Consider the following 17,559-nt stretch of genomic DNA (forward strand, 5'->3'; position numbering starts at 1 on the left):
GGGCGGGAGAATTGAATGGTTAGGATGAGGTGAGATAAGGGAAAAAGCAAGGGAAACTAAGAATTTGGGCCGATGCTTACCGCAGGTTATGTGGTACTCATTTAAGCCAATGAACACAGCTGAGGAGAAAACATGGGGCAGGTTAAGAGATGCTAAGATACTTATTGAGCAAGGGAACAATGCGGTAGAAAAGGAAGGAACAAGGAGGAGAGAAAGAGCTAGATATAAATGCTGTGAGAGATAGAGAATAAAATTAAGTTAGAGACGAAAAAGGGGGATGCAGTTGAGCTGCTTTAATCTTCAACACTATCCCATAATCAAAATGGCTATTAAATGAGACTTGAATTCGAAAATTACAAGAACATAATGTAGCCGAGACAGAGTCAGAACAATAAATGATGCATCAGTGCAACAAGGGGATTTTTCCAAGATAAGAACTGCCATGATGAAGGTTGGAGAAGAGATGAAGATGGTAAGCCCTAGAGAAATACCGAGCTGGGAGTTGATAATCATATGGTGGTGAGATGGCTATCCTCATTAGCTTTGTATATGATTAGGACTAGTGATAGCACTTAATCCTAGATCCGTTGACCAGTGGCAAAGGAACTCCTGTCAGGGTGACTAACTGGACAGCCCCCCGTGGCAGAATCTCTTCCACCACGAAGGGCCCTTGCCAAGCTCGAACAAGCTTCTTTGCTTTTTTCAAATATTTTGCCTGATAGAGTAGCACCAATGTGCCTTGCGTTATTTTCGGCTTTTTGAGGTAGCGATCATGCCACGCTTTGCGACGAAGTTGCTCCGCTTACAGAGCATGAGAAGCTAAAAGGCGGCTTTCATCCAATAAGGTAAGACGGGATATAGAAGCTGCTTCCATGCCCCAACTTGCACGCAAACTGCCCACCCTAGGGGATCCAGAGTTGAACTCAAATGGAGCTATGGCTTCCAAACCGAAAGCGAGTTGAAAAGGAGTGTGATTCGTTGTTGCTTTGAAAGATGTGCGGTATGCCCAAAGAGTGCCGTGCACAGCCTGAGCCCACGATGCTGGATGGAGATGACATGCTTTCCTCAGGAGTGCGATCAGAACCTTGTTGGTGCTCTCGGCCTGCCCATTGGCCCTAGGGTAATAAGAGCACGACTTGCGATGAAAAATCTTGTAATTTGCCAGTAAAGTTGAGATCATGTCATTGACAAAATGACTGCCCCTATCACTGGAGATCTCTAAGGGACATCCAAATCTGCATAAAATATTTTCATATAAAAATTTGGCTACTGTATTGCCAGTGCAATCTACTGTCGCTAGAACCTCCGCCCACTTTGTTGCATAGTCAGTAGCCACTAGCAGATATTTGCGATTACCTGGTTGAGCCGGGGGATATATTGGTCCCACAAAGTACAAGCCCCATCTCTCAAAAGGTAGCCACGCCATCGAGACCTGCAGAGGACGGTTGGATTGCTTACTTGGCTTCGGCCCACAGCGCTGGCACACATCACAAACCTTAGAATATGCTATTGCATCCTTAAAAAGGTAGGGCCACCATAGACCACTCTGCAGAATCTTCTGGGCCGTGATGTGACCAGGGTAATGGCCACCAGTGGGACCATTGTGGGCATCCTCCAGAATATGCTCCACCTCATGAGGCGAGACACAACGCTTCAGAACACCATCTGGTCCCGATTTGTAGAGTTGGCCCCTAATCAGAGTGAAAGGCCTGGACTTCAACAACAATCTCCTCTTCTGCAGTGGAGAGGCCTTCTCTGGGTACAGCCTAGTAGATAGAAATTGTAGGACCTCGCCGTACCATTCCGGTGTTGTATCGATTTTAAAAAGACTGCCATCTGGAAAGTCATCCGCAATCCCGGTAGCTTCTTCACCTGTGTGAATGCGAGAGAGGTGATCAGCCATTACATGATGCTTACCAGGACGGAGTACCACTTCAAAATCAAACTCTTGGAATAAGAGGAGCCATCGCCATACTCGACCTGCGACCTGTGGCTTATTAAGCAGATAGCGCAAGGCATGGTGATCAGTAATAATTGTGAAGTGGACCCCTAGCAAATAGTGACGGAATTTTTGTAGAGCATACACTATAGCCAAACCTTCCCTCTCTGTGGTGCTATAGTTGCGCTCTGCTATGGTGAGCAGGCGACTTGCATAATGTACAGGGCGATCCAAGTTGAATTCTTTGCTAGGCTGAGTCAGCACAGCACCCACAGCCAGTAGACTGGCATCTGTATGCACATGAAAAGGTAGGGCCCAATCCGGGGCAACTAGAATAGGCGCTTCAGTGAGGCATTTTTTGAGGTATGCAAATGCTTCGGCCTCAGGTGTTGACCACTGGAAGGGAACAGCAGCACTGGTGAGCCGGGTCAATGGTTGAGCCACCTGTGCATACATACGTATAAACCTGCGATGATAGCCGGTGTGGCCCACAAAGCTCTGAACACCTTTGGGATTTATGGGAGGAGGTAACTTCAAGATAGCCACTATCTTCTCTGGGTCAGGTGCTAAACCTTGAGCAGAGACCACATGGCCCAACAGTGTGCTCTCTGTGACCAAAAAATGACACTTGTTCGGATTGAGCTTCAACCGTGCCTCTCTGCACCTGAGGAAGACTGCAGAGAGCTGAGCAAGATGCTCCTTTAGATTTTCTACTGGGGTCGAACATTGAGCACCCGAGAAGGTGGAAAAGTCGTCCATGAATATGCGAAGGTGATCAGTAAGCAGAGGACAAAAGATGAGATATACTATGCGATTGAAAGAAGGTGGTGCATTTTTAAGCCCAAAAGACATTCTAGTGTAGATGAAAATACCCCAGGGAGTCACAAAAGCTGTTTTGATTTGGTCGTCAGGATGTATTCCTAACTGATTGTAGCTGCTGAACCCGTCCATAAAACTATACAGTACATGGCCAGCGACGTCTTCGAGAACTCTCTCAGTGAAAGGTGTCAAAAATCCATCAGGGATTGTGACCTTATTCAAAGCCCGGTAGTCAACGCAAACTCGAATTTTGTTGGACTTTTTCTTTGGGGCAATAACCATAGGGGACAACCATTCTGAGTGCTCTACTGGTACAATAATACCTGCTTCTTGCATTTTTTCCAACTCAATTTTGACTGCTTCTGCATACTTGGGATTCAGTTTGTAAGCCCGTCCTCTGACCGGCTTAGCCCCCTCAACCAGAGGAATTGTGTGGACTCCTAGCTCTGCTGGGATTCTTTCCAAATCATGGTAAGACCAGGCAAACACATCCTTGAAAGAGCGCACGAAAGAGATTACCAGGTCGAGTAGAGCGAGGTGATCCCATAACCAAGTGGCTAACAAGATGGGTTGATGGTTGTCAGGGCCGCCTAGGTTGACCTCTCTGACTGGGTCAGGCCGTGCAGTGGGCGAGGCTGCGTCAGGGAGAGAAGACCTTGCCTCCTCTGTTAGCTTCTGGACATTATGAGCTGGCGTCTGATCAATGTTGAAATCAGCATACTCTTCCTGCAACCATCCTGATGGAAGCTCTGCAAATGGTAAATCCTCAGATACTTCAAAGTGCTCCGGCATGGGTGGAGAGTCACATGGGGTAGAGGCTAAGGAAGGAGCTTGGGTGTTGGCCAACTCTTGCAAGGGAGACTTTTTCCCCCTTCTATGGTGGGTTATAGGCTCACCCAGACAGATGGTTTCCATTAAGGGACCCTCTGAAGGATGGGCACCAGAGACCGGTCCACTTGGTTCTGGCTCACTTGGCTGATTGGGATTACTGGCTTCACGTGTAGCTTCAGGTGTAGGATCAGGGGGAGAGGGTGAATCTGTGGGCAAAGGTTGAAGAGAGACTACATAGCATGGCATCGAAGAGGTAGCTTCTAACCATTGCAGTAAGTCTTCATCGGACCCATCAGGAGGGACCGGCTGCTCCAAGTCAGGGTTGGACTCTACTGACAAAGAGCTATGCTGAACGACCGGATCCATACCTCCTTCGAGACGAATTTGTTGCATTGGAGAGCCAGGAGTATGTATCCACATGGCGTCGGTTCCCCAGTCGTGAAGTGCTTTCGTATGTCACAACCATGGCCTACCAATCAGCAAGGGATAACCTCCCTCTACCTGGGGAAGATTAACTACCACAAAATCCAAGTTAAAAGTGAAATCTTGTACCTTCAGAGGCACCTTGTCGGCTATGCCCACTGGGTAGACTGTTCTCTGATCGGCCAATGTAACAGTGAAAGGAGCAGGTCGGGTAGGCTTTAGACCTAAGGCCATCATAGTGAATTTGGGCATCAAATTGATTCCAGATCCTCCATCAACGATGACGCCGAATAGCTCGTGCCCAAGAATAGATACAGTGAGGCGAGGACTTTTATAATCGGTGAGGGGGGCAGATGGATAGGAAATCAAATAGGACTCTGAGGGCTGTACAGGGAGGTGCCCGCCACTAGGCCCAGTCCCCGGGTGCAGAGACTGAATGACTGACAGGGTGTCACTTCTAAGTGTTGCGTCGAGCCTTAGCATGTCGTATAGTGACACCTGCTGAAAAGTATTTTTCAAGATGGCTTCTGCTGTGGACTTGGCACCTTCGAACTGGGCTCCCTTTGGGACCTTAATCTGTTCCAAGTCAGCCACTGCTTCCAAGAAGGCTCTATCAATGTCAGATAACAGGGAAGTTGGTTTGCTCTGAGCAATTTTGAAGGACTCGTCCTTTGGGTCAAATAGACCAGCTTGAGGAAGTGGCGACTGGCGAGGTGGACCTGTGGGCAGACTGAGACCAAGAGCTGCTCTTTGTGCCCGAGTAAGGACACCAGCAGGCTCCTCCGCTTGCAGTGGCTTAACCACATGAGTAGCAGGTGATGGTTGAGGCATGGTGTTCACAGTAATCAAGTTTATCCTCGGGAAGGTGAATTCTTGCTGGTTCTGAGTCGAGCTTGAAGACGTGGATGCCCTTTGCGTGGGACAATCCTTACTGTAGTGATCCTTCGAATCAGGGCAATGACGACAAGGAGGGGACCCCTCAGGTAAAGGACACTTGCTCTGATAATGCCCATATTCTCCGCATCTGTAGCAGAGTATGGGCCGATTGGAAGGACGAAACGGGGACGAGGTGGTTGCTGCATGGAGTTGGAGGCTGAAGTGTAGAAGCTCTGAGGAGTTGAGGTGGCATTAGCATTATACAAACTTTGAGTCGGGAAAGTACTTGACATACCTTGGACAGCAGGGGTATTGAGCAAAGGTGGCATGTAGTTGGGATGGTTGTAGTGGGAAACCATGTTGGATGCTGGTGCTAACCCCTGTTGGAGAGTAGGACCAGGACTTTGCTGTATTTTGTGCAATCCCTTTATATAGTAGCAATCCTTATCTTCATGACCCGATTTTTCGCAGAAGTGGCAATAAGAGCGAAGGGGACAGTCCTGTGGAGGGTGTCCTGGAGAGCGGCATGAACTACACCATACCATAGCCTTAGTCTCCTGCTGAGAACTGAGCTCTTCTAACTCTCTTTTATGTTGATCATAAGCCTCTTGATGTGGAGGCTTCTCTTGTCTGACAGAGAAGGATCTCTCTTCGTGAAGGGCCCGCTGTAACTTTAGGGCTTCCAATTCCCTTCTTAAAGAAGTCAAGGGGTCTGATGGACTGTCCATGAGTACAGGGGCAGTATCTAACTGAGGAGAGTCAATGAATTGCCTTCTTGCTCCCTCTATTCTAGTAGCAGTAGCAACAAAGTCCTCCAGACTGGCTTCAGGACGGAGACTTTCTCTGAGCTTTTGTTGAGAAGTCTTAGTCTGCAGCCTTCTCTACCCACTTCTTCACCATGAATTCCCCTGGTTGCTGAGGCAACTTGGCGACCAGGGACTTTGTTCTGGTCATGAGCTCTGCAAATGTCTCCTTGGGCTGGAGCAACAGGTTGGCCAACTCATCTAGAATCTTCTCTTGATAATCCCCTGGTCGGAAAGCTTCACAGAACTGCTGTCTTAACATGGTCCAAGTAGTAAAGTGGTTTTCACCAAACTGACTGTACCATTTATCTGCAAGACCATCCAAGGTGGACGAGAAGAGCACCAGGTATGCGTCTTCTCTGTTGAGGCCACGACCTCTGCAAAGAGAGACAAACCTCCGAGCATGGTCGTCTGCATCTTCTGCGGAGAGACCTTTAAAGGTAGGGAACTTGATGTTCACCTTTGCCAGAACACTTGTGAGCTCCTCCATGGCCTCTTGCTCCTGAGTCTGTTGCTCACTAGCTTGCTGTAACAAAATGGGGGAGAGCTTTACTGGAGAAGGTGACCTGAAGGATGTAGAACCGGTCGAAGGAATGGAGGTAGCCGTATGAGTAGGTATGGATGATGGGGTTAATATGCTTCTACTAGGCACCAAGGGTTGACGCCGTTTGTGGTAGTACTTCAGAGGACTCAGTAGTGCACTTTGACGCTCCAAAGACCTCCTTGTATGTGTCATGCAGTAACCGCCAACCCCACCAAGCTTTGGGCAAGAATACCTTCACTTGGGCAAGACAACCTTCACTTGGCTGAACATTGGTCTAGACTCTGCTAGACCAGGGCGAGTGACTAGACCACCTGGCCCGGACCAGGACGAGGAAGGACTAGACTAGGGTCGAGAAGGACTAGACCAGGACGAGCACTGGGTGGCCCAGGGCGAGAGAGGACCAGACCAACAAGGCGAGAGACTAGACCAGCTAGATTAAGCTGTCAAGGGTGAAACTGGACCAGACCAACAGGCTACACAAGCGAAGCGAAGAACCCAGCTACTCCACAGAGTGAGACTTCAGTTGAGGTCCTACCGTGATCGCCAAAATGAGAGCACCTGTAGCGCGGATAATGTGTCGTGCTCTCTAAAGTGTGGGTGTCCCTCAGTGCAATGTGCGTGACAATCTCACTCAAACAAACGGAAACTCTCTCAAACAGAATGAAACACAGAAACAATGGATAACAACAGAGACACAATAGTGGACCAGAACATGTGGACTCGACTAACTCAAAGAACCATGTACAGACTCTGGCGTGGCAGCACACTCAGCTCCAGCCCAGGACTCACAGGTACAAATGGGGTGTCGAGGCTCAGATGTGCAGGGATGGTGAAGCAGTGCTCTGTGTAAGACTCACTGCCCTCTCGACGATGCTAGACCAAAGGTGAAGAAAAATGATAAGATAACCGACCGCTACTACTCATATGTACCACCGTAAAGAGCCACCAATGGCTCATAAATGTCAGCCATGTGGTGACCTGGCCACGAGGTCCACTAGGCCACCGTCGGTCGTCGGTAGGTACCCTGCCACGTGTCACTCCCAGACCAGACGTCCGTCCAGAGGGTCCGTCCAGTGTGAACCAGTCCCAGTGTAACCCACTGTCCAACTGTATGTCCTGTGAAGTGACACTGTAGCTCTGCTACATAGAGATCCATACACACCCATTAGTCCAAGTAGAATCCTATTTATGCATGCTCTACAATGATTCTTCAGTTTTAAGGCTTACACGCGATTGCGCAATACACAATACATGAATTGGGATCATCCTTCACAAAAGCATCTTTGATTCTTCATAGAAAGAACATTAACTCAAAGTTGAAGAATAGAGTTCAGACTCCACACAAAAGCTTGGAGCAAAAAGATGATAGATCATAGATTATAAAGATGGCTTACAAGGCCAGCCAAGGTGCTACAAAAAGACATGTAGAGGCTAAGAGTGCTAAATAACGACTGTAAGAGTCAATAGGTGACATGTCAAGACTTAATCACTTATATGGTAGTGCAATACAAAAAGGGGGCAAAGCCGGCGGCCACAAAGGAAACAAATATCAAAAACCAATGAGCAATGAGTCATGACTCATGCCTGATGTTCACCTCTAGGTAGGGGTAGAAGAGCATCCCACCTCCCAATCTGTAGTGGAGTCTTGGACTTCGTGAATATCATCCCAATCCTCTTGCATAGGCTCATCCTCATGCGTAGATCCTCCTACCTCTCCAAGCACCTCTGCCTCTGCCTCCATCTCCCACTGTAGAAAGGGATCTGTCACTTTGGATGCTGACTTGCAAAGCATTCTTAAGTTTGCACTGACAAAAAAAAGGTCATTTGCTTTCTCCACTCCAAGTCGGTTCCTCTTTCTAGATGCAATGTGGCTATATACACTCCACAATTGCTCCAAGCAAGAGGAGCTAACCGCTTGGCTAAGAATGCGGACGGCAAGTCGCTGAAGATCGGGACCATCCGAACCATTTTCTTGCCACCACAAGACGGAGGAAATCTTGGTGCGATCAATTTGGACATCGGCTGTCCCAAATGATCCTCGCATATCCCTGTAAAATGCAAGCTGATCCTTTATCTTGCGTTGCATGTCATGATCAGGGTGAAGCTTCTTCAAGATGGTGTTCCAATGTGTGTTTACCTCCGAATCATGCTCCTGCCTGCACCCTGGAACTCTGGGTCCAACACAAAAGCTACACCATGAAGAGGTGAACTATAGGCATTCCACCTGCTACTGCAAAGCTCTTTGATTTCTTCGAGCCTATCTGGGTCCTGCTCACAATCTTCAAGGGCCTCGACCATGCGATCCATTGCTTCATAGACCTTGCCGATGCAAGGTTGCATACCATCCATCACTCTAACCAAGTGGATCACTGGTTTCACCATTTTGTCAATACTCTTTAGGGACTCCGAGAACTCAGGATCCTCCACCTTCCCTCTACAAATGATCCCTGCAAATGAAGAGCTGCCGCACTGCACTTTGACACTCTACAAAGCGGCTCACCATTAGATAGTTGTAGGTGAAGCGGGTCTCACAGTACTTTAGAAGCACTTTGCCCCCCAACCGCTTCAAGAACTCGGCTCGAAGTATGTTGTGGTTGTTGATGAAAGCAACCACCTTGGACGTGGATGCAATGAGAGGCTCTATCCGAGGTAGTTTGCCGAAATCCTTCAAGAGGTCGTTAAGGCAATGTGCCATGCAAAAAGACACTGTGATGCGAGGATAAGTGCCTTCCAAAATAGCTCCGGCTACCCTGTTTGATGCCTCCCCATCGGTGACCAGACCTATCACAAGGTTCAACCCAATGGTCTCTATGGCATAGGCCCACTCACCTGCAAGGACATCTGCTGATTTTCCTGTCTCCGTGGCATAATGGGAGTGGGCAAAATACATCTCCCCTTTGGAATAGGCAACAATGCCATGGATGGACCTCCTCCTAATGTCGCTTCATCCATCCGCAATGAGGGTCACGCCATACTTCATCCATTGCCTCTTCATGTTGAGGGTCGCCATCTCCACAACGGCCTTCTCTCTATCGAGTAGAGTAGTATGGAGTGCCTCGCAAGAGGGTGGCACGTAGCATGCCCCATACTCTCCAATCCTCGTGCACATGGTCTTGAAGTACTCCGACCTAGACATTGCACACAAGAGGTATTAGTATTTACTATTTAGATAAGAATGAGAATCGAGATAATTGATTGTATGAAAAATTGAAAATGATAGTAAATCTTACCGAGTCTTTATGAAGGGGATGTGATCGTGATAGAAAAAGCAAGCAACGCTTGCATCCACATCCTCCTTCCTTTTTGGATCCCAAGTGGTATGTAGGGTGCGTTGGTGAGATTTGGGAGTGGAGACCGGAGTAGTATTAGGCATTGAAAATGCCAATCAAAATGATGTCGCCGCTGTCTCCATCGTTGCCGCATTGCTATCACCACCAACCGATGAAGAAGGTGTAGAAGAGGGAAAAACCAAGTTGTTGGGGTCGATTGCGGGACGCTTAGGCCTTGCCGCTTCTTTCTCTTCTTTGTTGGCTTTGATGGCGGCATCCCTGGCTTCAAATTCCTTCAACCGTTGCTCGTTGACGGCCTTGCATATTGCTACTTGTTGTCTCTCTAACTTAAGGAGGTGAGCACGGACTTTGGTTGTGCCGGATTGCCGTTTGAAGACGCATAGTTTGCACTTCCATGCTCGTGCACCACTGGACTTTCCCAACGCTCGGGAATGCACTTCATCCCACCATGATGCTTCGTCCTTCTTCTTCTTGGCACCCAAGGGATCACGTTCACTTGATGCGGAAGCTTGCGCCATAAGTGATGAGACTTGAGAGAGGAAGGAATCTTGAGAGAGAGAGAGAGAGAGAGAGAGAGAGAGAGAGGGAATGATGGCACGGTGGATAGTGATGGAGAGGTGGAGTCTTGACTCTCAAGCTTGAGCCTTGAGGCCCAAGGGAGAGGCAGAGAGGTGATGAATGAGTGAATCATGACTCGAGACTCGAGAGTCGAGAGAGATGGAGAGATGGAGAGGTGGAGCTTGAGGGAGAAGTGGAGCGGCAACTTGCAAGTGTCGAGCTTGAGCCTTGAGGCTTAAAGCCTTGAGGCCCAAGGGAGGGAGAGAGAGTGCCTTGCCTTGCCTTGCCTTGCCTTGGTCATTGACTCCTGAGAGAGGAAAGTTGAGGGGGATAATAGATATGGCTTACGCTTCATTGCCTTGAGGGCCTTGGCTTATATACGAGAGGAGAAGAACCCCTCTCTTCCATCTCCCCCCAAAACCATGCAAGGCGTTCAAAAAATCCAACCGAAAAGTTTTTGAATTCTGTCCAACGGACAGTTTTTTTGAACCGACCATTCCGCTAGCCTGTTCCGCTCCCGTTCCGCCCGTTCCGCGCGTTCCGGCTGCCATTCCGGTGACCGTTCCGATGAACGTTCCGTTCCGCCTACGTTTCCGTTCCGAATGCCCGAACCCTTTGGGAACGCGTTCTGGGAACAAGAGGGGCCCATTCTGCCCGTTCCCTGTTACTATGGTGTTATGTCCTTGCCAACATTTCGTACTCCTCAGGCAACTTAGTAAGTACCAAGGAAACTAACTGAGTACTAGTCAATGCACTTTCCAAAGCCGAAAGCTGATCATCAATTTTGTCACGTGCACACCTAACCCTATGTGCATGTGGACAAGCTACTTCAGGTCCAGGGTTCAGGTCAGCTTAGAAAGTGTTCTGGCACCTTTGTGAGTATGTACGCAGGTCGTGCATGTCCAGGCACTTAGCGTAGTTGCATACCCTCTGGTTGCACACAACATGATCATCAGCATTATAGTCAGTAGCATCATGAGCATTTTACAGTGCACAGAACCCATTTTCCCTATTTTAGCCATTTTTCACTTATTATTAATAAGTGACTTTGTTGGGAAACTGGGTAGGGTAGTTTTGCTAAGTTGTATAAAAGTAACCTAGCGCTAGCACTTTCTGGCAGAAGAGGCAGCAAAGATCAAGCATTTGGCAATGCACCTTCTAAGCAAGACCGGCAGGATTACCTAGCGTTTTTCAGCCATCAAGACATCTGGCGTTTTCATCACCAGTTTCAGCCCAACGTTTTCTGCAATAGATCAGCCTTAGCGTTTTTGCAGCGAAGTGTCTAGCGTTTGTGCAGATACAAGATCAGCCTGGCGTATTCGCAACTTGCAGATCAACATCAGCATTTGCAGATTCCTGGCGACAAAATCAGCCCTAGCATCAGCGTTTTCTATTTTCAGCACTTAGACTCCGCAATAGCAGCCCCAAACCTCGCAGATCTCACCTTCTCGCAGCAGATCCGCCAACGTTTTCAGTTTCAGCCCGCTGTCCGTAGATTTCAGCATCTGCGTTTTCAGTACATCGTCGTCGCCATCGCCGTCCTCGCCGACATAGAGTCAGAATTCAGCAGTTAGCAGATTTGCAGATTTTAGCCCCTAGTGTTTTCAGATTTCAGCCCGTCTCGTCGTTGTCTTCATTGTCGTCGACATCGTTGGCAAGTCCGTTGCATCTCGACCATTGTACCAGATTTGTGCAATCAATAGCATAGACCTCTCTCGCCATAGAGAGTGGGGCCCTTGGAGGAGGGTTTCACAACATTCTGGTGTCGTATTCTTCTCTCTCTCTCTCTCAGTCTCAGCATCTTCATTCACAGTGTCATTCACTTTGTTTGTGATCATTTGCACTCTCTCACTAAAGGAACGAAAGGCTCTCCCTTCCGTAATTAAAAGGAACCCTTGAGCACAGTTCAGAGCACTCATCTTTAGCAAAGTTCCACATTCACTTCCGCTACACCTTACATTGGTATCAAAGCTTTGGCAGTGTTCTGTATCACTCAAGGAAAGAACCGCATAAATTTTTTTGCTTGTTGCGGTCGCACGTAACCCAAGTCCACTTGGGCGTGTCGATTCCTAATCGTGTTTTTAAAGAGTGACAGGTAACCCAAGAAAGAAGGGCTTGTCCGGCCTCCCCTTGTTCCTCTTTTCACTCATTGAGAGAGGACTGTGCACTTAGCGGCCGGCCAATCGACGTGAGGTGGGAAAAAAAAACCTTGGTGTGAGCGCAAAGCCGCCAAGGGATGCGCCCACAGGGAAGAGGAGAGCTCGGGAAAGAGAAAAGCCTTCTCTAACACAGATTGCAAGCTACAGGAAGACCTCAAGAACCTCAAGAACTCAAGCACCTCAAGAACTCAAGAACCACAAGAACCCAAGTTTCTCGTGAACTTAAGTACCCAAGATCTCAGTGTATGATCATCACCCGAAGTGGAATGGATACTTTGCATAGAGGTGATGAGCATGGAGGTGGCAAAGAAGAATTCCCCCCCCCCCCCCCCCCAGGAGGTTTTTCCGACCTCCCCCTTCCCCATCTATGCCAAGGGTTGCACCAAATCCTATGGAGGCTTTAGTCAAGACGATGATGGACATGATGCTACAACAAGAGGCGCAACGCGCCACCTTGGACGCGAGCGTGAGCAAGCGTGCTTGGCGGCAGAGGAAAGAAAGACAGAATTGGATCGTGAGTGCGAAGAAAGACGGTTAGCCCTGGAGCGTGAGCTCGAGCAAGCGCGTTTGGCGGCCAAAGAAAGAAGGGTAGCCTTGGAGCGTGAACAAGCGCGCTTGGCGGCCGAAGAAAGACGAGCAGCCTTCGAGTTAGAGCGTGAGGCGCAGAGAGACCAATGCATGCAAGAGTTGATCTTACAAGTACTCACCTCGAAGCCCGAGCCGGTCAAAGATGTTGGTAGTTCACCTCAGCACCCAATTACGCAAATCGGATGATGAGAGCAAAGAGGCATCCCTTTATGGATTGAACGAGTATATCAAGTATGATGTCGAAGTACTTGATCCAATAGATCTCAACAAGGCGGTAGCGATTGCTCTCGCACAGGAGATGAAGCACAACAAAGGAAAGCCTAAGGAGAACAAGTCTTCTCACAGTAGCTGCTTTTCAAAGAAGGGCCATTGCACACCTATAACAAAACCTATAGGCATATGGTGATTGAGGGTCCCAAAGTCTCTAGAGGTGTTCTAGCCTCCTGTGTCGAATTCTCTCTCCATTAAGTTGTTTACGTGTTGCATTTGGCGTTTAAAAGTGGTTTGCACATGATGTAGTGCATTGTCTAACAACACCTTCCTTTGCAGTAATATACAGCACTCATCCTCATGCCAAAAATTTAAGGCACGTTTTCCTTTGATGAGGGATGTGGGAAGCTGGTAAGAGCTGATCAGAGCTATCAGGGTTTAGCGAGATCGAGGCGGGGTGGAAGGATCCCCATTGTGCTCAGAACAGATTACTCTCAGCTGGTAATCGTAGCTGACCCTTTGAAATGTGATGAAACACACGCATTTTTATGCAGAGGCCTTATGCGTAGATATGGATCTCCTTCTTCTCCCGCTACCTTGGAACAATGATATATCCATGGGTATGCATTTTCCTTCATCGACTCTCTCTCTCTCTCTCTCTCTCTCTCTCTCTCTCTCTCTCTGTGACACCTTTACGCACCTGGCCGGAGGAGAAGACAACAGTGTAGGGGAGAACGCGAGCAGCAGGAGGGGGCAAGGAAGGCTCCACAGCTCTTCTTCTGAGAGGGGGCTGAAGGTGCTCCCAAGGACTATGATCGTCTTCCCCGTTAAGCAGGCAGAGTTGCACCATCTCTCATTCGTCTCGTGCTCACGTTGTGTAACGGTAATTTGGCCCATGCAGGCACATTGTTTTTGGTCAGCACGAGCTAGTTGACACGGGGTCATAGCGAAGGGATCTAGGGTGGAAGTGAAAAGTACCTCGATTTTTTTTGGCGCCATGGAATAGTAATCTTGACACATCTTAGCTTTTGACGACGTGGTACGACGCTTTTTCTTTGTGCATTAAAATCACGATAAAAGTTGATTCTTTCATTTATGATGCGCTTGGTATGCGCATCATTCCCTCTTCCTACTTTAAAGAGACTAAGAGGTGGTCCACATCAAAATAATTATCTATTCAACATTGTATGTAATCTTGGCATATTGTGTGTAATCTCGACACACGCAAGAGAAAACTTTCTCTCTCTTTGCCTCTCTTTCTCTCTCACACACACATACACACATTCACACCCACGCATACAATAAAGTGTGCTTTCTCATCCAACCACCCTCATTCACAACCAAATGATGGATTGGGATTAAGAAAACGTGGAAGGTGATCATATGGTTGACGAGTCTTTGATGAGGATTCATGCAATGCGAGTGGTGAAAGTATTGATGACGACTTCGAGGTACTCCATGACGTTCTTGGAGAAAACAGACCTCTTGATGATCAAATGGTTAAGGTATTTCCTGATCCAAATCTCTATATGTCCAAAACATATTTTTTCTTTGATAGAGAGGCATATAATTACATGATAAGAGTGCTTCAAAGTGGCATCTCCACAACACTGGAGACTCTTAAAACCTATGACTCTAGAGACATGTTGGATTTGAAGAAGTGGCGCAAGATGAAGGATGAACTTCATGTTGGATGTGATGATGAGAATGAAAGGCTTTGTTTATATTTGAGAGATTTGCCAACAACGAGAGTTCCATGTGTTGAAGATTGGGAGGATATTGTTAAAGTTGTCCACATTGTTGAAGAATCAAAACACCAAGGGTTTAATAAAACCCTTGGTATTTAATAAAACCCTAAATTCAATCAAGTCCAAATGGTGCATTGATGTTAGGAAGCATGGTATATATACCATATGCATTGGATTAGGGTTTAATAAAACCCTAAATTCAATCAAGTCCAAATGGTGCATTGATGTTAGGAAGCATGGTATATCTACCATATACATCATAGAGTATATAAATGCTTGTGGGTGTAGTAATGCAACTAACGCTTCTCATTCAAGATCGTGGCATCAAAGAATGGACCTGGATAAAGAGTCTCTAGATGTGTGATTACTACAAACATGTCCGATGTAGAGAGGCACTTAAAGACCATCATGATCGAGCACAATGTGAAAGTTGTACGGTGGACAAGAGAAGGGATGGAGAGAAGGGTAAGGAGAAGATGAGCAGACTCGTGTTTGGTGGAGCATGAGAGAGTTCATTACTCTCTCCTCCTTATTTGCTTATGAGCAAATAAAATGAGTAAGTGGGCGGGCGCCCGCTGGCCACAACCCAGCCACCGGTCTGAAATCCAAAAATCTCCCATTTGAATGCCAATGTGGCCCAAGTTGCTAAAGAATGTAGGAGCTACTATGTACAAATATACAAAGCCGTGAAGCATGGCTGTAGCTTCACCCTATGCAATGTGCGAACCGCTAGGCTCTTTGTTAGAGCATCCACTGGGTTTTCATCCGTGTGAACTTTGAATAACTCAATGCGTTTGCCAACCAAAATATCCCGTACCACATGATACCTGACCTCTATGGAGTGAAACACGGGGTTGTTAGCTAATGCAATCGCACTCTGATTGTCACAGTGTAGCACTGGAGTCTCGTGTATACCAAAATCTCCCACTAGACGAGATAACCACACAGCTTCCTTATTGAAACTAGAAACTGTAACATAATTTGCCTCAATGATGGGAGACGAAGTGCAATTCTGGATAAATAATCTCCAAGAAATTGCCACTCCAGCGAACAAGAAAACGTAGCCAGATGTGGATCGCCTAGTGTCCACACAACCCGCATAATTCGAATCAGTGTATCCAACTATGGATACATCACTGTTCCCAAAGTGTAAGCACTTGCCAGTTGAGCCCTTGACGTATCTCAAGATGTGCTTCACTGCTTCCCAATGCTTTCTGTCAAATTCTTGAGATAAGTTGATCGTGGACAACATAGAAGTAACCTGTTCTTGAATGGTTCTATTCATCCTCTCAACCACGCCATTTTGGACAGGTGTGTAAGGCACGGTAAACACTCTTCTAATGCCTCTTTTATTGCAAAAGTTCTTGAACTCGAAGAAGATGTACTCACCTCCATTGTCACTGCACAAAGCTTTAAGCTTTCTACCCGATTGGTTCTCGACCAATGCTAAGAACTTGGGAAAGACACTAAAGACGCCGCCCTTCTGCTTCAAGAAATAAACCCACACCTTTCTAGTAGAGTCGTCTATGAATGTTAGAAAGTATAACGGTCCCCCTAGAGACTTGACTGGCATAGGTCTGCACAAGTCGCTATGAACAAGATCTAGAGGACTCCCTAACTCCTTGTCCAAAGGTGTTGAAGTCAGCCTAGTTTGTTTGCCATAGATACAATACTCACATAAGCAAACAGTCCTCACATAGACGGCAACTCGGCTACACAAACAGAATTCTCTTTCACGGAAGAGACATAAAGTGAGTACAATGAGCCTGACTTTTGGCCTTAAAGCATGACCGGATATCCCTTCTTGATAATCCAAGAACCATGAGCAAATATGGTAGTGTAACCCAAATCATCCAACTATCCAACTGAAATCAAACTCTTTGTCGATTTGGATACATGTCTGACATTGTGCAGCATAAACTCAGTGCCATTACACATAGAAAACTTGACATTGTCCACACCGCATATATCAAGCTCCTAAGAGTTGCCTAGCTTCACCATGCCATGTGTGACAGTGTATGTAAAAAACCACTCCTTGTGAGGGGTCACATGGAAGCTAGCACCTGAGTCCACAATCCAATTCTGCGCATACCACTCATCATGAGCTAACAACGCATCAGGACTCAAATCCGATGTGAAAATCAACACATCATTTGGCACGTCAAAAACTGTCTCAATGGCTTTCACGCTGCTTTTAGGTTTGTCAAACTTCGCTTTCTCTTTGTCCTTATCACGCTGCATTGTGCGGAAATCTTTCTTCAAACGTCCCTTTTTATGGCAATAGTAACACTCTACATTTTGCATGTCTTTGTCGCGACTCTTGCTATGACCTTGCATGCGATCTTGTGAACGACCGCCGCTATGACCACACTGCTTTTGCTTGTCAACATTACAACTATTCACATATGCATCACCATGCCCACTCGCAACAAGAGATTGACGTCGAATCTCCTTAGTGAGCAACGCACCAGCAATACTACTAAAATCTAGCTTGCCATTGTGTGCATAATTTTTATGGCCGTGTTGAAGGTATCCCATGACAATGGTAGCGAACATAGCAAGAAAATTGCCTTCATTTCATCATCAAAATTGAGACCTTTTGAAGTAAGCTGTGAAAACACATTGTTGAACTCGTTCAAGTGAGAACCAACATTACTGCCTTCTTTCTTGTTCATGTGCATCAATTTCTTCATCAAGAAGACCTTGTTAGAGGCATTGTTGCAATCCCAAGCCTGACATAAAGCATCCCACAAATCTTTGGCATTGGTTTT

The 17,559-nt window shown here is 47.1% G+C and overlaps 1 protein-coding gene across 1 annotated transcript in view; it reads right to left on the bottom strand.

Moving 5' to 3' along the window:
- The window catches only part of LOC147460759 (uncharacterized), a 165,902-nt gene extending 151,904 nt beyond the window's left edge, over positions 1–13,998 (bottom strand). Inside the window, exon 1 of the mRNA XM_086508464.1 lies at positions 13,741–13,998. Coding sequence (XP_086364590.1) covers positions 13,741–13,890 — 150 coding nt within the window. The 5' untranslated portion in view covers positions 13,891–13,998. The remainder of the gene's footprint in view (positions 1–13,740) is intronic.
- Between the last annotated feature and the right edge of the window lie 3,561 nt (positions 13,999–17,559).

Source organism: Adiantum capillus-veneris, chromosome 3 (assembly GCF_014529385.1).
Source record: "Adiantum capillus-veneris isolate H3 chromosome 3, ASM1452938v2, whole genome shotgun sequence".
In the NCBI taxonomy this organism is placed as follows: Eukaryota; Viridiplantae; Streptophyta; class Polypodiopsida; order Polypodiales; family Pteridaceae; genus Adiantum; species Adiantum capillus-veneris.